Here is a 27,514-nt window from a genome sequence, read left to right as displayed (position 1 = left end):
TCTATAAAACATCAACTTACTAGTGCCACCTACTGGTAAGATCTGACTATTGTTCTAGGAACGATTTTTTTTTTTCCTTTAGAGCTCGTTTTGATGGTTATTTAACAAGCGGTCTGTTGTTTTGTGTTGCTTTTAGACAAGGTCTCACGTAGCTCACCTCAAGCTGGCCTCAAGCTTGCTATGTAGCTTAGGCTGTCTTTGAATTCCCACGATCCTCCAACCTCCCAGTTCTGGGATCTTCATTTCTGCCAGCTCTTAACTAGAGAGCCCCATTATCCTCCAGACCAGATCTTTATTTTCTAGCCTCCCTGCAGGCCCTGCCTTTTTCCTCCCTTTCCTTTCCCCGCCTCCGTTTTCCAGACACTCAAGCTTCCCCACCAAGCAGCTTCTAGTTCCGCCCACTCGACCCCTTAATCTCTTGCAGTCCTGCCTTCCCCCTCCCCTACCCGGGAAGGCCCCGCCTACTTGCCGCGCCCCGCGACCATAAACCCTCCCTACTTAAGCTCTTGGCCCCGCCTCCTCCTTCGGCCCCGCCCCTTCCTGTGACACAGGTCCGTCTCCCGACTCTCATTCCTCTCCCTCCGCGCTTCTTCGGTTTCTCCCTGGCCTGTGCCTGAAGCCACCTCCCCGGTTCCGCCCCGCTTCCCAGACTCTGACCGCGTCTCCTCGCTCTCCGCACGCCCACTCCAGCGCGCTTTCCCGCGTGGGCCCATCCCTCCAGGGGCGGAGCTACGCCAGGGGCGGGCCCGGGGCGTGGCCGGGTCCGGGAGTGCAGGTGCGGCTTCCGCGTCAAGATGGCCGCCGCCTGTGGCTTTTCGCCCTGCCTCGCCCCCGGCCTCCTCCGCCGCCTGCCTGCCGGGGCCCAGCTGCTTCGCGTCGCCCTGTGCCTCCTGTGCTGGGCCCCGGCGGCTGTGGACGCCGTCCCTGAGCTCGGGCTTTGGACGAGGACGGTCAATAACGTAAGTACCCTGGGGACTGTGGCGTGGCACTCCTCGGACTCTCAGGGCCCTGGCAGGGTAGCTGCGCCCGCGCTCCGGTCTGGCCTCGGGGCTTGTTCACTAGAGCTCTGTCTGGCCGGCAGTGGGTCCTCTGACAAGTTTACTGAGCCTTTTGTCTAGGGTGGGCTCTGGGAAAGGAGCGTCCCCTCCTCTGCCCGACGTGGGCTTCAGGGAAGAGCGATCCCAAGGTGCTTAGGCCGCTTCCCCTTCCGAACGCTCTTGCTGCTTGTGCGTCTCTTCCCCGGCTTCATCCTGGCCTCTCACTGTACCCGGGCACGGTGTGTCCAGCTCATGCCTTTATTTGTTCAGTTCAGAGCCCCCAGTCTCTGCATTCCCAGCGACAGCGTTGGGACCGAACCCTTCTGCTCGATTACTGCTCAAGACCGCAGGGAGGTTTGTCCAGCCCTCTGTTGGAGCGTACATTAAATAATATGCCCTATACTCGTGCACACAGTCACCTCGCCTCTCTTTTGCTGGGGTTTCCGCATATTCTTTAGCGTTCCTATTACACTTCAGGGACTTCGTGTGTGGGCGGGGCAAGGTGTGTGTTTAGGAGTGTTTCAAAGGCGAGTCTGGAAGCTTTGGGTGGGTGAAAAGTTCCTTAACTGGGCAGGCCATTAGAGAACTTGATGTTCTGTGTGGTTAAGAGATGATGTGGGGGAAATGCAGGGGCAGAAGAATTATAGAAAGTCTTGAAAAGGAGACAGGATGTCGGGAAGCGGCATTGTCTCTGAGAGTTTCTCAAGAGTCAGATGACTCACCCAGATCTGCTTAGGGTGTACTAGAACGACGTCCAAATTTTAAAGATGAAGTTTATACTTCTTCCACCAAATGTAATATCAGAAGCTGCATAGATGTCCAAACCCAAAACTACGGAGGGGGTCAAACGTAGGCTTGTTTCTGTATCCTGACTCCGTGTAGCATTTCTTTTAAGATCGTTCTGAGTCGGTACCCCGTGTTGTAGACTTAGCAGCGATAGGGGCTGCCCATCCCTGATGCTGAACTTCTCATCAATAAAAAGCATTTGTTGAAGCACGATTCACAGTTCCTGCTGCCTCTGTAGTGAATGTAATCAAGCCAGTGTTTGTAAACTGAAAGTAAAAACACTGCAAGCGAATCAGCTACGTGAAAACTGTAAAGATCTTTACCCAGCATACTTTGGATGGTAAGACTCCCACGGGGAAGAATGACAGGCTCTTTTGACAAGCAGAGAAGTTTGTTTCTTGATTATCATTTGCTGTGGTCAGGCTGAGTTTATTTCCTGTTTAGCTCAGACCTGGAGCATCAGCAAGCCTTTCTTTGCAAAAAGCAGGCTGATAAGCCGGGCGGTGGTGGCGCACGCCTTTAATCCCAGCACTTGGGAAGCAGAGGCAGGCGGATATCTGTGAGTTCGAGGCCAGCCTGGTCTACAAAGGGAGTTCCAGAACAGGCTCCAAAAACCCTGTCTCGAAAAACCAAAAAAAAAAAAAAAAAAAAGCAGGCTGATTATTTTCTTCTTAAGTTGACTCGTCAGAATTTGTCTTTTAGAACAGAAAGAATGAGAGTTTCATTTGTTTTGTGAGTTCAAAAGAAAAAAAAGGTTCTTTTCCATATAAAACTCAGCAGATAGTTTGAGCGCTGCTGTATGCCATGTACTAGATTGGTGTTACTCTTGCAAAGATGAACTTTAGATACAATGCTTTCTCTTAAGGAGCTAGGACAGTATGGGAAACACATTTATGAGTAGATACTTAGTACATCATAGCATTCTTGGGATACTAGTATTCAAGTACCGATAGAGCCAGCCTAATCCTGACCAGGGAGGTGTGGAGCTAGTCGGAAAAGACGAGTAGCTATTTCCTTTGTAAGAAAAGGTGTGGAACAATAGCATTGTGGGAAATTATGGGTGTTTATGTTGAATGAAGTTCTGGAAGGTGGGGAACGAAGGTCACCCTAGGCCTACTTCTCTAGACTTTAGCCTTACAGTCCAGGACGGAAGCAGAGCATGTCTGAAGCTGTGTCTCTTGAAATTGGTAGCTGTTATGTGGCTTTCCTCTGAGACTGTTTTTGATAGGATGGTGACAAATGAAAGTGGCGACTGTGGAATCCAGCTTAGTGGACCAGTGAGTGCACTGGGATCCCTCGTAAGAACCAGGGTGCTCCTGGCGTGGGTGAGAGCTGAAAGCTGTGTCACTGAAGATCCACCCTCAGCCTGCAGGCAGCTACTCCACCCTAGCAACTGTCCCTGCTCCTGGAACGTCAGGGCGGACTGCTGTCGGCCCTGTGAACTTTTTAAGCTTCAGACTGTCCTCTTCCCTAAGGAAGGAGAGTGTGGAGCCAGCTGTACAGCGCAATTGGCTCCATATGAGGGAGCACTATGTTCATAGGCACAGAATTGCCAGGACTCCTTTTAAGTGCAGCTCGGAGCACTTAAACTAATGTGTTTATTATGTCACCTAACTTGGATTTTTTTTTAATTGTTTATCATGAGCCAGACATATACCCTCCCCTCATCTATTTGGGGTTTGATTTGGACCTGGGATTATCAGTAGGTAGTTTTGGATATGAATTACAGAAAGCTATTACAGGGATTTTGGCAGAACGGCTAATTATTCTAGCTTCTATTAATCTGTATATCGCCACGTGGCAGTGGCTTACCTGGAAAGATTCAGCATGTCTGACTCTGGTGGCTCCATGGTGTTCCTCTCTCACTATGCTTTCTTCGTCCCAGAACTCAGTTCTGTCTTCTCTGCCTACCTAAGTTCTGGCTTATCATGCCAAAGCAGTTTCTTTATTTATTAACCAATATAAGCAACACATAGAAAGAAGGACCTCCTACACCAATCCTTACTGAAGATAACTAGGAAATAGACATAGCAATGGGATTGTAAGCGAGCAAGAGATGTGATTAATTTACATTTTAAAGATTTATTTTTAATTTTTAGTTATGTATATAGGGGTAGGGGAGAATGTGTACATGAATTCAGGTACCTGCAGAGGTCAGAAGAGGACATCAAGCTAGATTTATAGGGAGTTGTGAACCTTGTGATAATGGATGCTGGTAACTGAACTCACGTCCTCTGTAAGAGCAGTAGGCATTCTTAACCACCCAGCCATCTCTCTTGCCCCAGTTTTATGGTTTTAAAATGTCTTGACTCAAAAGCTAGAATGTGGAAACTTTAAAAGATAATCACTCTGCTCAGACAGTGTCACAGGATTTAGAGTGCTGTATTTAGAAGATGAAAATAGAGAAAGAAAGTTTTAACTAAGATATTTCTGTATTTGTTTTTCATTTTAGAAATCAGGACCTTTGATATTTAGGAAAACTATGTTTAACTCTACTGATATCAAGTTTTCTGGTAAGTATACTAATACAATTCTGATATATTATAAATGAACCCAATAATATGAACTAATGTAAGATACATTAAGCTGAATTTTACCAGGCTTTTTCTTTTAGACCACCAACGAGTTTCCAGATTATGACACAGAAATTTACTAGTTTTGAATGATTGGCCTAACTTAGGCACATTTCTGGCTAGCTCTTTTAACTTAAATTAACCTGTTTTTCTTTATCTACCTTTTGCCTCGGGGCTTGTTACCTACCTTTCTTACTTTTGTAAATCTTACTTTCACTGCTTCTCTATGTCTAACTGGCTGGTGTCTTGCCTGTCTGACCATCATTCTTTGCTCCTTCCTGGTTCTTTTTTCTATCTCAAGCCTAGATTTCTCTTCCTATTTTTTCTTTCTGCTGGCCAGTCCTGCCTATTCTTTCTCCTGCCTAGCTATTAGCCATTCAGCTCTTTATTAGGCCAATTAGATGCCTTAGGCAGGCAAGGTAAAACAGGTGCAACACACCCTTACATCGTTAAACAAATACAGCATAAACAAAAGTAACAAATCTTTACACAGTTAAATATTCTGCAGCATAAACAAATATAACACATCTTTGACTAGTTAAAATAATATTTTACAACACTGAACTTTTTGTTTTTAACTGATTCTAACATTTTAGAATTTTGTTTCATTCAGGGCTTAGTTATGTATAACAATAGAGCTTTTTCAATTCAATCAGCCTTGTTTGTGGGCTCTGTTTGGGTTACCATCCTTTAAAGGTGATACTCAGTGATTCTCACCTTTTGGTACTCATCATCCACCACGTTCTACAGAGTTGCTCTTAAATGTGAGGCTATGTTGGAGAAAGATGCTCTGGCTTCTCTGCCCTTTCCTGATAATTTGCTCTGGGTTATTGTTCTGGAAGTCGGCTGTAGTGGCATAGACACTCCCAACAAGAGCTTTCTCTGGCTTTGGATCTAACCCTTAATCAGTCTTAATCATGCCACCTAGAACTTTTAAGTATTGGTGGTGCTTTATGGTATTCAAACTAAAGGTCAGACTGCTCGGTCTGTGTGACCTGTATCCAGGCAGTCATCCTTGGTCTAGACTCAACTAGACTAGGCTTGACTGCTTCACTTGACTAGCCTGCTTTTCTTCCTCCAGGTAACATGCCTTTGCCCTTGATCATGGGTCATGTCAGGTGTCCAGTGCCCTTGACAGCCTGTTCTCAGCCTCTCATCCTCACAGAGCACCCACTTGTTAACTCCAACAGATTGTAGTTCATAAGAAGGAGCTGTTCTTGTTAGCTGCTGGCCTTCTGTGCTACACAGCAAGGAGTTTATTCAGCATGGTTTGGACGAGTAAGTGAGAGAATATGTTAGACTGAGAGAGGCCATAGCATAACAAGCCAGGATGCTTAGTTGATTATAACATTGGACTTACATTTCAATAGTTGTAGTAAGTTCTGGCCAATTGTTAAAATTTAATGAATTTATCCTTCTCATTTATTTATCCTTCTCAGTGATTTAGAGAAATTAGGTAATGTTTTACTCCTGTTAGCATTAAAACATCCAGTTTCAAACAGTACTCTTAAGTCTCAAGTCCATATAGACTGTTATTAATGTACAGTGAAACTCTTTGTCTGAACAGTGAAGTCGTTCAGTTGTTCTGCACCTGTGAAGTTTACCATAGAGTGGCATTTGAAGTATCACACCTGTCACAACGAATACCCTGAGCTGGAGGAGGTGAGTGGAAACAAGTCTGTAGTGTGTGCAAAGCTCTGAAGGAGGATTGTCAATAAGAGGGTTTGATAGAGGACCAGGTGAGGAGGTACAAGTGGAGCTCACAATAGAGAAATGCTCCAAATTGATGTTGTGACTTAAGACAATAAATGAAAGTGCGTGCTTCTTGACAAAATTATAAGCTGTGTAATCTCCTCGTGAGGTATCTTATAAAACAGTGTTTAAATCAGGCTTGTGGGAGGGCTGTGACAAGTCAACTTAATTTGAGAAGGAAATTGAAGTTTCTCATCATTCAAACAATGAGTTGCTAGGAACCCAGAACCTTAAGGACACAAGAAGATTTTGTGAGTTCAAGTCAGTCTCTGAGGAGAGTGGAGACATCTGAGGAAGGGCAGAGAGGAGGAAAGAGTCTGTGCTAAGGATGGAGTCTCCTCTTCTGGATTGGGGGTGCTCCTTGTAGCCCCTTGCAAGGTGCTCTTTGATGGGTCTTACGACAATTGCTTAGAAGTCTTCTCTGTTATGTTTGGCTTCTATCCTGAGTAATGTTGGGTTTCCATTTTATTAGTTCTACCTTTTCATTTAGAGCAAATGTCCCTCAATTTGACTAGCTCTACTTCTTCATGATCAGATTCCAGGTAAGTACTTCTAGCAGGCATCCCACACAATACCGAATTGTCCTTTATTTGGTGATGTTAACTCAAACAGTTGATAGAGGAAGTACTTATTGATCTTTCCACTGCAGAGTTACTGCTTTTTGTTGGTGTGTAGGACAGTATTTTTATAGCTATATAAATGACCGGGTTATTTTTTCATCAAATATCTATCCATTTATTTTAGCAGCATTCTGTGAGTCTTGCCTTATGAATCAGTTGTTTTAATAATTGCCAAACAATGATTTTATTATTTCCAGTTTTCTTTTATATTTTTTAGTGTTTTCCTTTGTGAGTGAGCTGCCCTGTTTTTTTCTATTTTTTCTATTGATCCCAAGCAACATTATGGACACATTAATTTTTATTTTGTTTCATAAGCCATGATCAGTTAGTTTTTGTTGTTGTTGTTTTTATGTTTTTGTTTTCTCAAGATGGGGAACTGTCTTTGTAGACAAAGCTGGCCTCAAACTCAGAGATCTGCATACTCTGCCTCCCAAGTGCTGGGATTAAAGATGTGTGCCATTATTTCCACCTATTTTGTTTTTTGAGACAGAGTCTCCCTGTGTGTCCCAGAGACAATGTTTTTATTTGCTCTGCTCCAATTGTGCTGTATTTGGTCTGTGAGAGGCAATTCTTGGAAGATGGGGTGCTTGTGTTAGTGACTTAGCTTAGTCCTCTGTTATTGGTCCAGAAGCGTTTGACTAGGTTAGCTGCTTTTGGTTTATTTACCATTTGCTTTCTACTTCTTTGTAAGTAAATACTTTTCTCTTTCTTTGTGACATTTTTACATATAGGATAAAATAGAAGTAGCCCTAGGGCATGTTTTATTTTTCTAGAAGCTATTTCTTTGTGATGGCATATTGATTTTTGTTTTGTCTTGAAGCAGGGTTTTATTATGTACCTCTGACTGGCCTGGAACTTACCTAAGCTGGTCTTGAACTCAGATATCTACCTGTCTCTATCTCCACAGTACTGATGTTAAAGATGCATAGCACTAATCCCAGCTACTGTTTTGTTTTTTGAGACAGTCTCTTTGTGTTTCCCAGGCAGCTATGCTCCAGGCCCACCTATGATAGTGTCTTTATCTCTTTCCTCATAGTAAGACCATGATTGCACTTGATACTGGGTAAAAACACATTGGAATGGATAAAATGGTATGGCCACTTCAGCTATACTTAGAATCACAGTTAATAGTTTTTTATCTTCGGTATTTTATTTTATTGCATATTTTCAAATATTCCAAACTGAATTAATTCTTGGCATTCTTTAGATATGAAGTTTTATTTCTTCTAGAAAAAAAAAGTATAGAAGTAAATTATAACCTAGAATTTTACCTTGGATAGGAGCTGTCCCAAAAACATGAACTTAATGCTGATGCGGACTTCTGTGCTTATTTCAAGAACATAGACTGTTGGACAACAAAAAGTGAGAATTTAGATTGCAGCAGTGATTTACAGGCATTTCCCTCATTAACTGTAAGTATCTGCCTCACCATGTTAAAAATCAACTGATTTTACTTGAAGTGAATACAAACGCCAAGCTTGAATAATGTTTTGTCAGTATTTTCAGAAAGGAAGGTGTTTGCCTTTAAGTCTTGGTTTTAATTTTTGCATGTGTGCATTAGGATGTAAGAAAAAAATTGATATTCTATTCCTTTTTTATTTTATTTATTTATTTGAGGTAGTCTCATTATAGTCCTAACTGACCTGGAACCCTCTATGTAGACAAGGCTGTCTTGGAACTCAGATATACCTGTTTTAGCCTCCAAATTGCTGGGATTAAAAGTGTGCACCACCATGCTTCCAGATCATTCTCTTTTCAGCCTTACAAGAGGTTTTTATGATCTGCTCTCTCCCATTTTATCTCTCATTCTTCTCTTCACTGTTTTCTGGCTTTTGCTCCCAGCATCCTGTCATATGAGCCCTGGTCAAGATTATCAGTGTTGTTAAGACCAGTGATCTGTTACCCTTACCAAAGGTTTTCTTGCCTTGTCACCAGCATTTAACAGCCTGAACATTTCTCTTAAAGATTTTTTTTTTTTATTATGTATAAAGTGTTCTGCCTGCATTTATCCCTTCTCATTATAGATGGTTGTGAACCACCATGTGGTTGCTGGGAATTGAACTCAGAACCTCTGGAAGAGCAGCCAGTGCTCTTAACCTATGAGCCATTTCTCCAGCCCCAGCCTGAACATTTCTTATGTGCTTGTCCTGTCTCCCAGCAAGTGGTCTTATAAATATTAATAAAACAGTCATACCTGACTTCCTGGGGTTTTGGGGTGCTGTGGTACAGTCGGGGGGCAGGGGTGTCAACTTGACACAAGCTATAGTCATCTGGGAAGAGGAACTTTAATTGAGAAAATGCCTCCATCAGATTGCCTGTAGACAAGTCTGTGGGGAATTTTCTTGATTAATGATTAATGTGGGAGGGTCCAGTTCATTGTGGGTGGTGGTACAGGACACTGGACAGGTGGTCCTGAGTTCTATAAGAAAGTAGACTGAGAAAGCCATGGGGAGCAAGACAGTAAGCAGTGTTCCTCCATGGCTTCAACTTCAGTCCTGCCTCCAGGTTCCTGTCCTGACTTCTCTCAGTGATGGAGTGTGACCTGAGAGTTGTAAGAATTAAACCCTTTCCTCCCCGTGCTGCTTTTGGTCATGGAGTTTATCATAGCAATAGAAATTCTTAGATGAGCAGATAGGGAGATTATGGATCATTATAATTTACTTTTTCCTAGAAATTCTAAAGTGAAAATGCCTTTAGTAAAAAATTTAAAGTTCTTTTTAAAATGTGTTTGGAAGCATAATAAACATAAGAAAAGAACACAAATGTGCCTCAGTGGTTTTCAGAAACTGCAGGTTTCGACCAAGTACAGAGCTTTAGCACTTAGAGCCCCTGTTTATTTTCTGCATTTCTCTAACCATACCCACTCTTCAACATTAATCACACTATTAAGGAAGCAAGAACTTTTTCTTTTAAGCAGAAGAACTTTTTTTAAGGTAGCTTTTTAAAAAACTTTATTTATTTTTGTTTTATGTGCATTGTTGTTTTGCTTGTATGTATGTGTAAGGATACCAGATCCTTTGGAACTGGAGTTACAGACAATTGTGGGCTGCATATGGTACTGGGAATTGAACCTTGGTCCTCTGAAAGAGTAGTCAGTCCTCTTAACTGCTGAACTGTCTCTCCAGCCCCACAGAAGAACTTTGTTAACTCATGTTCAGAGTACAGTGAGACTTATTTTCTGATATTCAACTTTTAAATCTATTTTCTTCTAAAGCTTTGTCTTAGTTATTAAAAACAACTTTTCTCCATAGAAATATAGTTATTTAGGGTGGATTGTTATTAGATAATTGTTATAATTAGATAACTTAGATAATAAATCCATTGTTTAGAATGAATTATTATCTGCAGTAATATAGAATGGTATTATTTTACTCTTTTCCAGAATAAAGAGCTAACAGGCAGCAGAAATGTTTCAAGCCAAGAAGGATCAACGGTAAACCCTTTGTCTTTAAATCCAATATGCACAAACTATAGTGAGATTGAAAAATCAATCAGATGGCTGCTTGGAGAATGATAATTATTTAAGTTGGAAAAGAAAAAGAGAAACTATTTAAAGCAGTATTTTCTTTCGTTTCGATATATATTTTACATATACTATTTCTGCTTATGTTTTAAAATCTTTTTGAAGACTAGCTCTGCAGCCAGGTTTTTTTTCTTTAAAAAAAAATTCCATTTCTCAGTGTGCAAGACGGTATAGCTGTGGGCTGCTGCTGTTGCCATACAATGAGAAAACAGCAGTATAGCACAGCTGGTGGGAGAAATTGTGGCCTTTGGGGAATTACTAAGAGGCAGAGACTGAGTAAGAACTATAGAGGGTCAGGAGGAGTCATGTGTAGGTACTGAGTTGGGGATAGGAGAGCTTAAATGTAGCATGTATATACTGACTTCACATCTTTCCTCAGCTATTCCAAAGAGAAATCTAATAGTAGACATTCAGTGCAGTGACTGGCACAAACCCTCTAATTTTGTGGAAGAGTAAGCCATGAAAGGAAGAAAGTACTCCATGGTGTGGGCTGTGCCATATTGACTTTACAGACATTTTTCATGTTGTTCCCTAGACAATCCGCGTAACAGCTGTCTGCACAGCACTTACATTGTTAGGTCTAGAAACAACCTAGAGATGATTTTAAGTGTGCAGGGGACTGCACATCCATGGCATTTTATATGAAGGACTTGAGCATTCAAGGATTTTGGAACCTATTGGGGGTGGTGCTGGGACCTTTCCCTGTGGAGTCTGAGAACCAGTTCTATCTATAGTTTAATTTTGTTTTGTGACACAGTCTTACTGCTGCCCAGACTGACCTCAGAATCAACTTCTCTGGCTAGTCTGACTTAATTTTGACATTATCTCACTTCTCTCTCAATTTTAAAAAAAACATTTTGTTACAATTGAATGCTCGATAATATTAGGATGAAATTTGTGAATTCCAATGTTAGATTTTTTTAAGATTTTATTTATTATATATATAGTGTTCTGCCCACATGTATCCCTGCATGTCCCAACAGGGCACCAGATCCATTACAGATGGCTGTAGGTCACCATGTGGGTGCTGGGAATTGAACTCAGGTCCTCTGAAAGAGAGGACCAGTGCTCTTAACCTCTGAGCCATCTCTCCAGCCCAAATTTTTTTCCTTTTAAGACAGGGTCTCACTGAATTCCTGGATAGCCTGAAGCTTTATGTAGACCAACCTGGCCTTGAACCCACAGAGATCCACTTGCCTCTGCCTCCTAAATATTGGGATAAAGGCATGTGCTACCAAGACCAGCATAGAAAAACTATTTGAGTGATAATATTAAAGAAAATATAGAATGAGAATCCAGGGGGAACCTGTGGCAGTATGGGTAGTAGATTACTGAGGATGAGAACCTTTTGTTCCCCGTCTGGGTATGGGGGTGTAGGGTAAGAAAAAGTTTGGCAGGACTGTCTTCCCATCCACTGTCTGCCATTCCTTCTCGCTTTTATCTGTTCAGTTACTAAAACTGTTTAAAGATGTTGAGTGTCTAACTGTATCTCACTTGCTAATCTGTTTAAAAGAACAAAGTCTTACTTTCCCTATTGCAGGATGTTGTAGCCAGGACCCAGAAAGATGGCTTCCATATCTTCATCGTTTCTATTAAAACAGAAAAAACAGATGCAACCTGGAATTTGAATGGTATAGTTAACCCCTTTGTATGCGTTCTGTATTCTATAATTTTTATTATTAATGTGAATCTATATTGTCTGTTTAAAACATGCCTTTCAAAAATGGATTTGTTGCCATACATCTATTTTGAAGACTTAAAACTTGATGCTTAATACTAATATACTTTTTCTTAATAGATGGGAATAAATGAGTTATGTTTAAGATGTTTTTAAAACCCGATTGTTGTGGGCATGGTAGTGCACACCTTTAATTCCAATACTGGGGAAGCAAAGGCAGGTGGATCTCTGTGAGTTCAAGACCAGCCTGGTCTACAATGTGAGTTCTAGGACAGGGAAGGCTACACAGAGAAACTCTGTCTCGTAAAAACAAAACAAAAACAAAAAACCCCAAACCCTGATTATTAGTTAACTCTTAAATTTCTTCTTCTTCCTTCCTCCTGCTGTGACTAGTTTCTCTTTCTATGGTGGGGCCTCATGGATACATCTCTGCATCAGACTGGCCTCTAATGATTGTGAGTATGTCTCATCATTTTTCTCAATTTGTAGGAGTTTAGTAGTATAACTTCTCTGTAGGGATGCTCTGACAAGCCCTCTGTTTCTGCTTCTAGAGTGATGAGGAAATGAAGGGGCTGAGGGAAGGGAAGCTCCTGAGATGTCGACTCTCTAGAGTCGAAGGGTCAGAGGCTACTAACACTGTTTCTCTTCCTGCAGTTTTACATGGTGATGTGTATTGTTTACATATTGTATGGTGTCCTCTGGCTCATGTGGTCTGCCTGTTACTGGAAAGATATATTAAGAATCCAGTTCTGGATTGCAGCTGTTATTTTCCTAGGAATGCTTGAAAAGGCAGTTTTTTATAGTGAATACCAAAACATCAACAGCACTGGACTGTCAAGTAAGTTTTGACTGTTTCATGAGTTATGTGTAGTGTATTTTAGCTAATGTGAGCAGAGCTGTAGGCAGGCCCCTTTTGTACCTGGGTGAAGAGGATGGAAGCCAACAGGAGAATGTCAGAAGGCTGGGACGATGGCTCAGTACATGAGGACCTGAGGCAGAATTCAGTACTCACTTAAGAGCCTGATGTGGCCGCACATAAACTTCTAACCCCAACACTGACGAGGGGTGGGGGGATCCACGAGCTTGCTTGCTAGCAGCCTAGCTGCAGGTTCAGTGAGAGACTTGGTCTTGGGAATAAAGTGGAGAGTAGTGAGTGAGGACACCTGTGTCCTCCGGTGTACAGGTATGAAGTGACATGTGCACTCTCCAACCCTACACAGAAGTGGGAATGTTAGAGGAGGACCCTAATCATCTGAGCTAGTTCTCCATTTGCTTTTTTTTTTTTTTCTGCTAATTTTCCCTTCACTTTTGTTTCTAGAAAAAGAAACAGTGGTATTAAAACAATACCAAGACATGGGTAAGGGTGCCTTAGGTGTGGCCAGTGCTTTTGATATTTTCCCTTCTCCAATTTTTTCTCTTCTTTGAAAAAGAAAAGAGAGGCACTTTGGCCCCAGAGAATAAAATGAGTAGCACCAAATTGTGTGGTCTCTGTAGTCTGTTCTCCTCTCCTTCACCCTGCATGAGCTTTTTGGCACTGCCATGGTTTGCACAGTTGTTTGAAGCTGGGAAGGATACTGTTGTACATTTCAGATGTGTGCCTCAGGCTTGTAGAAGATAGGTTCAAGGAGGCTGGAAGAGTGAGGGTTCAGTCTTACCACTGACACTTTGGAAAGGGAGAGAGAATTTCAAAGGGGTAAAAATGACCTTTGAGTGCAGTTACAGATGATCTTGCATAGATTATTAATCGACGGTGTGATGCTGTCCCACTCCAGGAAAAAAACTGAATTGAAATACACATGAAACCACTTTGGATTCAAGTTACTATTTATTGAAACTGAACGATGCTTTCGTAGAAATTTATTACACTAATTTCTTTCTGTTGAGGAATGTTGAAAATACATTAAAATAGAAAGGCTAAAAGCATATCCACAAAAGCCTAAACAGAGGGCCAACATGGAGGTCTGCATAGTAGAGCTGTTCCTGCTGTATATGTGCTTGTGTATACATGCACACAGATGTTTGGTGTGTGCTCTAAGTCAAGAGAGTGCAGCGCTGGGTTGTATCCCAGTGGTGGATAACTCGCCTAGCATACATAGGCCCTGGATTCCTTCCCAAGCACTGTAGGGGTAGGCTGGGAGTAGTATCGATGATAAGGGTTGAAACCTACTGAGTGTCAGAGAAGGCATTTCCTTCCCTTTCTGTTCTGGTAAGGGTCTTTTATCTAGAGAGAGCAAGGGCAGTATGAACTGAGGAACAGCAAAAACCAGAGGTTCATGAAGATATGAAGGGCCATTTGCAGCCAACAGGGAAGAATCCAAGTCCTTCATCTGAAGTGTCACCAAAGGGGTTGTCAAAGAAACTGAGCCACTGTTAGTATGTTTGAAGAGTTGTGTAAAGGCCACGTACTAAATATTTTGACTTTGTACACCACATGGCCTATGTTGTAATCACTCAGCTCTGCCATTATGAAAGTAGCCACAGACAACAATAAACAAATAAACCTGTCTGTGTTATGTTGAAACTTGATTTACAGAGATATGCAAGGCCAGATTTAGCCCCTGGGCTGCAGTTTACCAATTCTTTGTCTGTATTTACTGTTGTTGACTTCCCACTGCTCTTAGCATCAAGTCTAGACTCCATTGTGGAGTCTCCTGGAGCTATGAGTGATCCTGGTCCTGGCCTCAATCCCACCCTCCTCTTCTCTGTTTACTGTTGACTTCTCACTGCCTTCAGCATTAAGTCTAGACTCCATAATGGAGTCCCTAGAGCCACGAGTGGTCCTAGCGTCTAACCTGTGCTCTTTCCTTGGCATGTTGCAGTCGCTGTATATACACCATGCTTTTCCCTTCTTCATGCTTCCTTCCCCCACATATGTCCACTTGGTTTTTAAGTCCTCATTTACTCACTTTCTGTGAGTTTTCCAGACCAGTTATGCCTCCCCTAAGTGTATAATGTATTATGTGCTCTTTCTCCTAGTCTTGGGATTACTGTGTCACATGTAGTGCTCCCCATGCTTAGTTATGTCCGCTTACATGGCCTAACCAGAGTTCAGAGTCTTTGCAGATAGGGATCAAGAGGCCTCTTTGATTATTGCAGTAATATGGTAGGAGCACAATAGATACTTTGATTTCTTTTTGAGGTGTTAGGGTTTGAACCTAGGGCCTTGCACATTCTAGGCTAGCACTTTACTGTTATACTTTTAAAATGAATAAATGATGAAGGCACACGTAGAAAAGAGAACTCCAGAGAGCGTAATGGCTTTCAGATATTTGCTGAACATGACTTGGAGGGGAGCTCCGGTAGATTTCAGGTTGACGTAAGAAAACTGCCCAGTAGAGCTGATCAGACTTGAGGTGAATCTTTAGAAAGTAGTGCTGCTTTCCACTGAAGCCTGATTATATCAGTTGGACTAAATGGCTTCTAAATCACATATGGCTAATTAGTCTCAGGCCAGTGTCATTGCATATGGTGGTAATTCTTTGGAGTCTTAGTTAAAAGGTTTCTAAAAATGAACATAATGAGTTGTTTTCTTCCCCTCAGCCCAAGGTTTACTGATATTTGCAGAGTTGATATCTGCAGTTAAGAGGACATTGGCTCGCCTGCTTGTGATCATTGTGAGCTTGGGTTACGGCATTGTGAAGTAAGTATTGCTGTATTGAACAGCTCCCAACTCTCCCGTCTAGTGCTTTTGCCCATGCACATCCTGACCTCTGTAGAACTCAGGACTTGTCAGTGTTGCAGCCTGAATCCCCAAGGGAAAGCCCTGCAAGAGCATGGCTTTAAAAAATTTGCGTGGACCAAATGGTGGTGGCTCATGCCTTTAATCCCAGCACTCAGGAGGCAGAGGCAGGTGGATCTCTGTGAGTTCGAGTCCAGCCTTGTCTATAGAGCGAGTTCTAGGACTGCCTCCATAGCTACTGAGAAACCTTGTCTTGAAAAAGAAAGAAAAAAAAATACAAACCTTGCATGGACTAGCTATTTTATATTATCTCCAAATGAAGATCCTGAATTGAATCCCAGTAGCCCAAGGGGGCCTGCGCCTCCCAGAGTGCTGGGGTTATAGGTATGTGCCACCACACCTTATAAGTAGTCTGTGTCTTACTATAAAGGTGCAACAAATCCAGGCCCAAAGTACAGAACCATCATTGCTGGGGACCACCATTTATTTTCCACTGGACATACGGTCTTCCCTTGCCCTGCAGACCACAAAGCTATGAAGTTCTGGACACCCTGTTGTAACATTAGAGCCCCGAGGGTTCCATGAAAGGTACAGAAACTTTCTGAACGTGAAGGCAGGAGAACTGGTCACACCACTTTGAATCTTCCTTTCTCAGGACTTCATTTACCCTGTATTGCCTTTTCTGTTTTAACAAGCTTGCAGAAAAGGCTAGGGGCTGATATAAGAACTGCACATTAAGATGTCCCTAGGTCTACAGGAAACATGGAGGGGTTCCACTGGCAGTAGTGACAGTAGTAGCAGAGGGCCGATGCCCCAGCCATCCAGGTAGCAATACTGTTACTGTCTGTAAAGCAGTCTGGGGATGGGGTGTGTACCTAGAGATGAACTCAGTGCTTGGGAGGTTCGTAACCAATAGGAACTCCTACCTATCTTTTGTGGGTGATCTCTGGTAGGAGACTATGAAGATGGTCATCATTTGGGTCACTCCCATCTAAAGGATTCTCTAATGGGCTCTTGTACCATTGACCTACCCAGGGAACCAGCAGAGGCCATGCACTCCCAGAGTAGCCCTCCTACCTGAGAGTAACCCTACCACTGCAGCATAGGCACAAGTAGCTTGGGAGAGGTGAGAGGAAGGTCATTTTGAAGTAGAAAGCCCTGTTAGTAACTTTAGCTGGCCTCTGCACAGTGCAAATGTTTGGCAGGTGTTTTAGGTGCTTGTCTAAGCGTATTTTCAAGTTAAGGTAGGATCGCTGGGGAAATAACATTGATGTCAGCTAATAAAAAAAAAAAACTAGGAGAAATCTAGGAGCTCTGAAGTCACAGCGAAGGCAAAGGTAGAAAAGTGGTACTAAGGGTGTGACTTCAAGGATCTGTATTCCTTATGCTGATTTGTGTGTTCTCATTGTGTTTGGGGACACGGCTAGCATCAAGATGTCAGGCTCCCAGGCCCTTCCTGAAGAGTTGACAGGAGTAAAACTAAAACAAATGGAGTTGGGTTCAGTTGTCTCTGGAATCCAGGCAGGGGTGACATTGCTGTGTCAGGTGTTTCATTCACAAGGTCAGTAGAGACTCTGTTTAGAACGGCCATCTAGGGGCTGGGGAGATGGCTCAGTAGTTAAGAGCACCAGCTGCTCATCCAGAGGATCCGGGTTCAGTTCATAATTGCCTGTAACTCCAGTATCAGGGGATCTGACACCTTCATACTGACATACGTGCAGGCAAAACATGAATGCACATGAAAGAAAAATAAGTAAACTATTTAAATAAAGAAAATGCCGTCTAAGCCCAGATGCAAACATGGCAACTCAGCTATGTTTTTGAATTACAGACATTCTTTCTTATCTGTCATAATTCTGATCTGCCATTCCCTCTGGTGTAAGGAGGATTCTGACTGCCATAAGGACTAAGATAGTTCACTAGCTTTTAAGCCCCAGTTTCTCATGGATCATTGACTAGTTTAAATCATAGATGGCTTGAAGTTCTGATCACTTTAGTAAATTTTTTTTAATCCCATTTTACTTGTAATTGAATGTGGCTGGTGTAGACGGATAGTGCTGGAGCAGGGATTGGCCAAGTTGCTTAGCTCTTGATGGTGCTGAGAGCAAGCCTGGTTTTGTTGGCTTTCTAATAGGTGATCATTATCCACACGTAGTTCTTCCCAGTTCTTTCCCTCCTAAGGGCAGGAAGGTAAACAGGAACTGTGCTTCTCAGCAGCATATGTTTTTATCTTAAAGGGGCACACAGAGTTTCCTGAAGAGTTCTGTTATATAACTTACCCAAGGAAATGAGGATGCTTTTCTCCCTAAAGCTGTTGGGCTATTACTAGCTGGTAAAAATTTTCCTCCCTAACTCTTGGCAATAATGGTAAAGCTGTTATGATCACTGACAGACTGGCTTTTAGGCTTTCTTATTTTGTCTTTCTTGAGTAAGTACCTTGGATAGAATTGTTAGGTTACAGCTAGGTCTGTTGAGTAATCCTAGCACTCCCCAAATGACCTCCAGTTCAGGGCCAACCTGAGCTGCATTCCAAGGCCTTTCTTGCCTGTAACCTGAAGGGGGCTATCACCCTGGTCCCCTTCTCCACACCCGACAACTCCTTGCCTTAGGTTTTGCTTTAACATGACTATCTTGGGTATGTTTTCAAAGCCATTTTTTCCTTACTCTGAGAAGACGGTTTAAAGTATTGTAAGAGCATATGTAATCAGTTCTGATTTGTAGATCCCATCTGTATTCAGGTTGTTAATTGTAAAAGAAATAAAATTTCCCCTACTCTTTTATGTTGTACGAATCAAAAATATTATTTTAACTTTTAAGTTTAAATATTAAAAGCCAAATTATGTTATCACCCCTGCTCTGGGGTGAAAGACAGGAAAGAGAGGGAGGGCATTGGGGTTCCTTGTGCTCATACCCTGCTCTGTGTCCAGTCACAAGATCAGTGGGCTCCTCCAAGATAGTGCTCCATATAGTTTGCGGTTATAGTTAATGGAAGTCATGGTCTCTGTCAGCAGCCCCTAGACACCGACATATCCCTGCCTGGATTCACCAACCTGCTCCTCGATTCTAAGTAGTACTTGGTTATGTTCATCCTGTTGCTTGAACTTCAAATCCTCTGGCACCTTCACAGCTTCAAGTCCTAGAGGGAAGTCCTGGTGTCCTGTGAAAGAGAACACAGAGTTCCAGGCATAGCCACATAACTAAATAGTGCTCTCTGTGTACAGACCCTGTGAGCTCTGTGTTCAGATGTGCTCTCCTTACCCATGCTTTCTCTCCCCCCACTCTCTCTTGCTTATTCTAGGCCTCGGTTAGGAACAGTCATGCACCGGGTGATCGGACTGGGACTGCTTTACTTGATCTTTGCAGCCATTGAAGGCGTCATGAGAGTCATTGGGGTAAAAGCCACATTAACCCAATCACCCCTTTTTGTTGCTATGGAATGAAATTGTACTTAGTCTCTTAATTTCTCTTTGTTTTTAAGATAAAAATGTATGAGAGAGTTCCAATTTGAGTATTTTTCAGATGGAATAGTCTTTTTTTTTTTTAATAATTGGTGAAGGAAGAGCCCACAGAGAGCTTTCTAAAAGTGGACAGTGAAAGCACTGATTATCATCCTTGGAAGCAGCTCCTTCCAGAAACGTCTACGTCTGTGGTCATTATTAGGGGTGTCTATTTCTGCCCTGACGTAGTTTGAACACAGGCATATCTTTCTTAATTCTGGGCTTAGAAATGGATCAAATGAGCAGAAAGGGAATTATTCCCTTCTCTCATGTAAGCATCCCCCCTCTCATTTGGCTCTAACTTTGCTCTAGCTGGATTTACTCTCTAGGGAGTCAGCGCTTCCTATAGTTGGAAGAACCAGGAGGAGGTCATGTTCAGGGAAGACTGTGGTCATGTGGGCAGTAGCACTTGTCATCTGAGGAAGTGTTGGATGTTAATTTCTGAACCCCTAAGAGAAAAACAAAACTAGCTGAACTGCTCCTGTGAAAGGAGCTTGAGTTCTTGGGAAGCCGAATTGAGAAGCTTACTGGAGTTTACCTGACTCATAGACTTACATCTTACCCAAAATGTATTGAATCCAGTGTGTAGCTCAGGTCACTGCACAGAGCAGTTAACATGAGTTTCCCTCACATATTTTTGTTTGCCTCTTGAAGGAGGGCATTTTTCAGCAGTATTAAGAAGCCTCATTCCATTATCCTGATGTATCTGCATTCAAACCTGTGTTACAAACCTGTTCTTTTATTCTTTGAGTATATTTGTTTCTTTTCATAATCATGAAGAATCCCTTGTGTGTGTCTGTGTTGGGGCAGGGTTTCTCTGTGTAACAGTCCTGCCTGTCCTGAAACTCTCTTTGTAGACCAGCCTGGTCTTGAGCTCATAGAGATCCACCTGCCTCTGCCTCTTGAGTGCTGGGATTAAAGGTCTGTGTCATCACATCTGGCTAGCCTCTATAATTCATAGAAAATTAGTCTTTACTAAAAAGACTATAGGAAAAATAATACCCTGCATATAAATATAGTTATACATTTTAACATTTACATAACCAGCACTTTAGATACTGGCTGTTTTCAATGTAACTGTTGAAACAGATGTCTAACTTATAGTTTGTTCCTCCCTTTCCACGTAATATCCTACCTTTACTTTGACTTTTTTACATGAGTGTATGCCTTTACCATCAAGGGAGGGCAGGAGTCTGTTCCTTTCATAGGATCAGCTCTAGGTTTGGTATGACAAGGAGGAGCATTGAAATGGCAGGTCCGGGTGAGATTGGGGCATGGAAAGCGTTTTTTTTTTTTGTTTTGTTTTTTTTTTTTTTTTTTTTTTTTTGACAGTCTATTTAATTCCAGCATGAAATAAATTGGTAAGAAATTACATTTGATTTTCCCAAAACAGATGATTTCTGTTTGCTAAACACAATTCCATCAAGCTATAAAGTCTTCCATGGTATTGTAGGTGATAAAAAGCAAAATTGTTTCTCTTCAGGTGATACTTATACACTGCAGTGAACCGTGTGTAAATTTAGACCTTCCCTACTTTTATCTTTCAGGGTTCTAAACATTTAGCTGTTGTTTTGAGTGACATTATTTTAGCAGTTATTGACTCCATTTTTGTGTGGTTCATATCCTTTACCATGTCCTCCCAAAATAGTTTGTGGTATTATTAAAATTAGATTACTTTTAAGTTATAATAATGGTGGAATGAAATATAATTGTGCATTATTGTTTTCTTAATATAGTAGTTTAGCTAAAGACAAGAAAGTAGTAACTCCCCAGATAGAAATGTCTTTATTTTTCTGTTAGTTCACTAAATAAAGTGCTCAATGTACACCTGACACAGTGAGGCACAAATAGAGAATATTGTCTCTGCATTTACAGAATTCACGCCTGATAGAGACAAATATGTAACTTCACTGGAGCAGCACAGCAGGAGAAATTGCCATTTTAGAGTGTTGGTGTGAGAATAGAGGCAAGAGGAAAACTCTGGCAATAAAAGTAAAGACTTCACAGAAATGGTTGAGTAAGTAGGAAGAGAATTGAGGGGAAAGCATAGTTGGAAATGTAAAACTAAAGGAAACAGTGGCAGAATATCCCAGATTAGCTTTTTACATGTAAATATGGTGGGGGAGTTATGGCAGATGAGGCCATGGGGAAAGATGGAACGAAAGATGTAAAAGATATAACGATGGGTCCTGTGTAGCCTCTGCAGTGGCTTCTTAGAGATGCTTGCCTTCCTGTGGAGAACGAACAGAAATAGACACCTCTGGAATTAGGATGACAGGGCTGCAGTAGAGATGGAGCAACCCCGCCCTCAGCAGTACATCACTGCCCTGATGGCTTGTCCTATGCCACTGTGTATTTAGAAAGGACCCTGGGCTGCCCCTTTTGAAATTACCTATTTTCTAAAGTAGTTTGTGCCTGGAGTTTTTGACAAGTCAGGGAATATGCCCTTGCATTAAGCAATTGAACTTCAGACTTCGCATCCAGAAGAATTTTGTAGCCGGGTGTGGTGGTACATGCCTTTAATACTAGTACTTAGGAGGCAGAGGCAGCTGATCTCTTTAAGTTAGAGGCCAGCCTGAGCTTCAAAGAGAGTTCAAAGACAACTGGGGCTGCTTAAAGAGACCCTGTCCCAAAACAAACAAATAACAAAATGAGCTGTTTTCTCTTGGGACTTATAAAGATTTCTTCTTAGCCCTCCACAGGGTGATTCATTGGGAAACATTCAGGTAGTAACTGACAGAAATTTTCAAGGAAAAAGCTCTGTATTTTCTGATCCCATCTCTGTATTAATGTGGGCAGGCTATCGCCTTTGGACAGCATTGACTTCATTACCTTCCCATACAGTGAGTCAACAGAGTGGAGAGGTAGGAAAAGCAAGGAGACAGGTTTAATTTACTCGTTCATAAAGAAATTCAGAAATTAAAATTATCCTGTACAGTATTGAATGGTGACCAGAAATAAGTTACTATAATAGCCCTTTCCTTTGAATCTGAATTTGCCAAGTTTTCTGTCACCTGCTGTTTGGTCATTTTTACCACTGTAAAGTAAGAAGTAGGTGTCCTGGGTGGTTATGGATGATAAGCAGATGTAAGCAGGGCTGAATACAAAATTGATGGTTTGGGGCAATGACCTTGCTCTCTTTGATTTTGATGAACCTAACACAAAAGCAGTTAATCCTGTAAGAATCTTAACTGACAGAAATTCAAAGTTGGTAGTCTTTCTTATGTCTCCCCATACCCCCTTTGCTGCTTGGTTATTTGTTTTGCTGTTTTGCTGCAGGCGAATGACTCTGATCTTGTTCTTCTGGCCAGCCTGCCTCTCTCTCTCCTTGACTCGGGCTTGTGCTGGTGGATATCCTTTTCTTACTGCAGCAGCATGCTCCCCTGGCTCTCTCCACCTTGTGGAGCCTGTGCACTTTCATCACTGCTTTCTCTTCTGCAGGGGGTAGCGTTGGGATGAGTTAAACTTTACCCAGTTAAACAGTGTCTTGGTAAGTAAAGGCTTAGGCACTTTCAAATTTACTTTTGATATTTTTAACCCTGTGGCTTAAAGAACACCTTTGGATGATCTAACAAGAACAGATTTGTTTGTTTCATCCGATGTGTTTAAGGAGTACAGTGTGTTTGCACTTTTGTAGGGTCTCACAGTAGGGTCTACTTGATTGGAGTGTGTTACTTTAGAAGCTGAACTTGTCAGCCATAGTGGTACTCATCTTAATTCCAGCACTTGGAGGCAGGCAGAAGGATCTCTGAGTTCCAGACCAGCCATGGCTACACAGTGAGACCCTTTCTCAAAGAACATTTTTTTAATTAACTAAAATTTTTAAGAAAGGAAGGGGAAAATTTTTATTGTGAAAGTATTGGATATCTAGAATGATTGAACGAAAACTTTTTTTTTAAATATCTAGTCTTTTTTTTTTGAGACAGGGTTTCTCTAGCTCACCTTGAACTCACAGAGATCCTTCTGCCTCCCAAGTACTAGGATTAAAGGTGTGTACCACCACCACCCAGCTCTTTGAAGTATTTAGTTTCTTAAAGAGGTACAGATTCAAAGCTTGCCCTGCTCTCTGTTGGTATCTGGTTCATAAATAAAGGCCCCTGGTGTGCCCCCAAGGAGGAACTCAACTGCATGGGCAGAGACCTACAGGCCTCTGCTGACCTCAGGGGTCAGCAAGGAAAAATCTCTCTGTTTCTTTTTTCAGGATAGTATTAGCCTTACTTGAGCCTGGTACTCTTGGAAAGCAACCAATGCAAAATCTTCCCTCAACCATTTGTTTTCTGGAAAAGGCTATTGTAAAGCAGCTCCCTTTCCATAGGACTTGGTCCAGGATGTTCCTGCTTTAGCTGACTAAGCCAGACCCAGACCCTCCAAATTCCCATGCTTTGCCTTATGAATGATTAGCTAAACTTTCTGTTTCCTTGTCTAATCAAGACAAAATACTAACTTAACCAAACTTAAAGACTTTTCCCTCCAACATCCTGAACCCACTGTCAGCCCGAGCACGTACCTACCTCTTTAAAGGGCCTCATGAGAACCATCAGCCCCCCGAGAAAGACTTGTCACTGTGCCCAGCCAACTCCCTGTGCTTGCATCCTTCCGTCCACAGGTCTTTTCTCCCTGGCCTTTAAGTTGCTTAAATAGCTTACATGCCCTTGTCCTTCCAAGAGATGTCTCCTTAAACTCAGGCTTGTTTTCTTTGTCAGGTTTTTAATTTATAAAAATTGATAGATGCTCTGACTCCTCAATTATGGCTATTTAGAGAATAACATAAGAACCAACTAGAAAAAGAAAACAAGAAAGCAACAGAAATGGTGTCATAGGTAGCAAGAGTTGTCTTAGCTGAGGGTTTCTGCTTTACACTGTCCTGTATCACAGGAATACATCACAGGTTTTCTTGCCTTTTTTCCTTAAAGTCTGTTTATTCATTTTAGACAATGGAAATTTTATATAGAAAACTGTAATTAATTGTAATTTTAGAATGGTATAGATTAAGATTCATTTTCTGTGTTCTGTTTTAAGAGTTGTATTTAGCACTGCTGTGTTTGGGATTATAGTTTAAGGTTCTTACTGTATTTTCTTTTAACTATACGTTACCATTTTCCATGTTTTTCCTTAACTAGTTTTTCACATTTTTATAAGTTTGGCACAGACTATGAAGACTCTAAGGCTAAGAAAGAACACAGTGAAATTTTCATTGTATAGGCATTTTACAAATACACTCATCTTCGCTGTGCTAGGTAAGCTATCTGTGCCTCTTTATAAAACAATCCATTTCTGTGTTGTATGTTCTTTCAAAGGTGACTTTGTCTTTCAGCTTCTATAGTGTTTATGGTCTGGACAACAAAAACCTTCAGGATTGCAAAATGCCAATCAGTAAGTAAAATCTTAAGTATTTTAAAATTTAATTAAATCATTGACTAGATAATTAAAGTGGTTTGTTATGGGGTATTTGTACATTGTGTGAAGATATATTGCTGTGATTGGTATAATAAAAAGTTGAACAGCCAATAGCTAGGCAGGATTTATAGGTGGGATTTATAGGGGAGAGAAAGGACGAGGAGAAGGAATCTAGGTACACAGGAGATGCCAGGAGACATGGAGAAGAAACAGGAGGTTCAAGGTGGAAAAGAGGTAACATCATGCGATAGAACATAGATTAATATAAATGGGTTAATTTAAGTTATAAGAGCTAGTTAGGAATAATCCTAAGACAAGACTGAGCTTTTATAACTCAAAAGAAGTCTCTATATTATTATTTGGAAGCTGGCTGGAGAGACAGAAAAAAATCTCGTTACTTATGGCATCCAATGTAGGATGCCAAATGATTTTTTTGTAGGCATAGTGACTGCACATAAATCTACTGATATTTTAATTATCATCAGTTGCCCCACAGCTCCCTTAGTGCCCTACCAGCCCCTCAGGCTGTGGCCTGGCAGGGCTTCTGGTTCTACTTTTCTGACTGCACTATGTAGGTTTAAATTAAGCCTTCTTACAGCTGCAATATGTAGGTTTAAATTAAGTCTCTATCATTCTATTTATCAATAAGACTCAGGAATCAAAGGCTGGGGTAAAACCTGCAAGCAGAGAAAGGCTGAGTAACAACTAGCTTGTCCTTGTATTTTGGCCAGAGACACCACAAGAGACATGTCTTTTTATTTAGACAAAAGAGGGGAAATGTTGTGGGTTATTTTGATCACACTCTTAACATTCCTGAGACTGCCCAATAAAGTTATGCTCTAAATCAGGGGGCAGAACCAGCGAGTGGCTTTCTGAAATTGGCTTTTGAGAAGCCAAAATTTGGATAGAAAAGATACTTGGGAAGGAAAGGGTAGGGACTGGAACCTTTTGGTTCTGGGAAGAGGGAAGAGTGGCATCTCTCAACCATCTCTTGTGGCATCTCTGGCCTAAAATAGGGTTAGCTAATTGCTACTCAGCTTCTCCGAGCTATCAAGTTTTTACCCCAGCCTTTCTCCTGAGTCTTATTGATAAATAGAATGAGAGACTTAATTTAAACCACATATCGTGGCCTTGGAAGAGCCAGGGCTGTGAGACAGGAAGCTCTGCTATGCCTTGGCCTGAGTGACTGATGGGGTGCTGACTGAGCAACTGTGGGGCTGCAGACGATAATTAAAATATGAGATTGATATGCAGCCACTAAGCCGACAAAAAGAAAATCAATGGTTAATTAAACTATTAAAGTGTTTAAATTAATTATTCAAACAGTTATTGTTTTTAATTATACTGTTGTAGAATTTCAAAGAATTTAGTTTGTAAAGTAATAATTTTCTTGGGTTTTTCCCTTTTACTTTGACTTATTTTTTGTAGCATTAGCAAAAGTTTCTTCTCTTTTAAATAACTCTGAAACTAGGGGTGGATCTCAATTGGTAGAATGCTTGTCTCACATAAACAAACCCTGGGTTTAATCACAGTGCCATATAAACTCTCAGTAGTTGAATAATCCTGTAATCCCAGCTTCAGGAGCTAGAGGAGGCCGGAGGATCAGAAGTTCAAGGCCAGCCTGGGCTTGAATTTATATTTGAGCCTGTACCACAATATCAAAAATAAATAAATATTTGAGCAAGTTCCTCTCAGATTTGTTATCCCCTTTTCTGAACTTCTTTTTATGTATTTGAAAAGAAATTTTGTGCCCCCTTTCTCCCTTTTTCTTTCTTTTTACCTTTTGGTGCTAGAGATGGCACCTGGGGCATTGCACATGCTCTGCTTCACAGAGCTACACCCCAGCCTAGCTCTGTACCTAATGGAACTACACACCTAAGGTGGGGTGCTGCTTTGATATCACACTTAGCATTGGCTTTGGAGAGATGCCCCCTACTTGATCTCAGTTCTCACTCAGAACCTCTTTCTTGAGATCACAGATGTACTCACAAAGGGCCCAGGTGCCCTCATCTGCTGCCGTGTAAGAGACAATTGAAGGAAAGAAACTGAACTTTGGTTGGCATATTTCCCTCTTGAAATTTTCTGCTTGAAGTTACATGTTTTGATTTTTTTTTCCTAAATCTTTCTGTTTGTGAAGGGAATTAATGTATTACCTTTAGAAACAATGCTTACAACATAGGTTTCCTTAGAAAAAGATTATTACTTGTTTACTTGCTAGGCAGGCTGGAGAGATCTCAGTACTCCTGTGTATTCTTTGAATGGACATTTGCACACTAACAGAAAGTTGACAGTTCATGTTTGGATCATCCTTGTTCTAGGATTGGATGGAGCTCTGGGTTGATGATGCATTTTGGAGCTTCCTCTTTTCACTCATCCTTATTGTGATAATGTTCTTATGGAGGCCATCAGCAAATAATCAGAGGTAACAACACGGGGAATTATGACTCGGAGGCATTTGTTAGCTACCTTCGGTGCTGTTGAGAACCTTAGGAGGCCCAGCTCCCAGGAAGCATTAGGAAATCCAAAGGCCTTTTTTCCCCCAAGGGAAGGAAATGATGCCTGTTCATTCACCTGGAAGGCAGGAGTGGATGTTGTCAAACAACCTGGTGATCTTTTGCTATTCTATGGAGCCAGCCTTTTCTTGAGTCCTCCAAAATCCTAAACTATTTCAACCCTAATCCTGAACTTTGTCTCTCAGTGAATAGAACCCTTCCTCATGAAAGAGGCCTCATGTACTTTTCATCCTTCAACAATAAAAGTTCCCCTTATACTTATTACGAGTCCTTCCTCCTTACACCCTTGCCTTGACTATCAATAGAAGTCATTCTTATTGCAAAGATCACAGGTGCTTTCCTATAGAGGTATGCTTTGCTAGGGAGTTTTGATATAGCCATCCCTGAAGCTTTGTTGTGTTAATTGTTACATGGAGACTTTCCCCCCAAAGTTTTACTGTGCTTAAATGTGTAAGAAAA

General features: G+C 41.6%; 1 protein-coding gene across 2 annotated transcripts in view; it reads left to right on the top strand.

Moving 5' to 3' along the window:
• Positions 1 to 715: 715 nt before the first annotated feature.
• Positions 716 to 27,514, top strand: part of Tmem87b (transmembrane protein 87B) — a 40,079-nt gene continuing 13,280 nt past the window's right edge. Inside the window, exons 1-14 of one of the 2 annotated variants that reach the window (XM_057780641.1) lie at positions 716 to 959; positions 4,276 to 4,336; positions 5,964 to 6,058; positions 8,049 to 8,180; positions 10,151 to 10,201; positions 11,832 to 11,922; positions 12,363 to 12,424; positions 12,624 to 12,807; positions 15,510 to 15,609; positions 18,947 to 19,040; positions 20,693 to 20,766; positions 24,276 to 24,382; positions 24,460 to 24,518; positions 26,861 to 26,964. In XM_057780641.1, coding sequence (XP_057636624.1) covers positions 795 to 959; positions 4,276 to 4,336; positions 5,964 to 6,058; positions 8,049 to 8,180; positions 10,151 to 10,201; positions 11,832 to 11,922; positions 12,363 to 12,424; positions 12,624 to 12,807; positions 15,510 to 15,609; positions 18,947 to 19,040; positions 20,693 to 20,766; positions 24,276 to 24,382; positions 24,460 to 24,518; positions 26,861 to 26,964 — 1,379 coding nt within the window. In that variant the 5' untranslated portion in view covers positions 716 to 794. Of the gene's footprint in view, positions 960 to 4,275; positions 4,337 to 5,963; positions 6,059 to 8,048; positions 8,181 to 10,150; positions 10,202 to 11,831; positions 11,923 to 12,362; positions 12,425 to 12,623; positions 12,808 to 15,509; positions 15,610 to 18,946; positions 19,041 to 20,692; positions 20,767 to 22,424; positions 22,499 to 24,275; positions 24,383 to 24,459; positions 24,519 to 26,860; positions 26,965 to 27,514 lie in introns of both variants that reach the window. The other variant, XM_057780642.1, reaches the window with a different exon arrangement.

Source organism: Chionomys nivalis, chromosome 9, assembly GCF_950005125.1.
Source record: "Chionomys nivalis chromosome 9, mChiNiv1.1, whole genome shotgun sequence".
In the NCBI taxonomy this organism is placed as follows: Eukaryota; Metazoa; Chordata; class Mammalia; order Rodentia; family Cricetidae; genus Chionomys; species Chionomys nivalis.
This window is presented reverse-complemented; position numbering and strand designations above follow the sequence as displayed.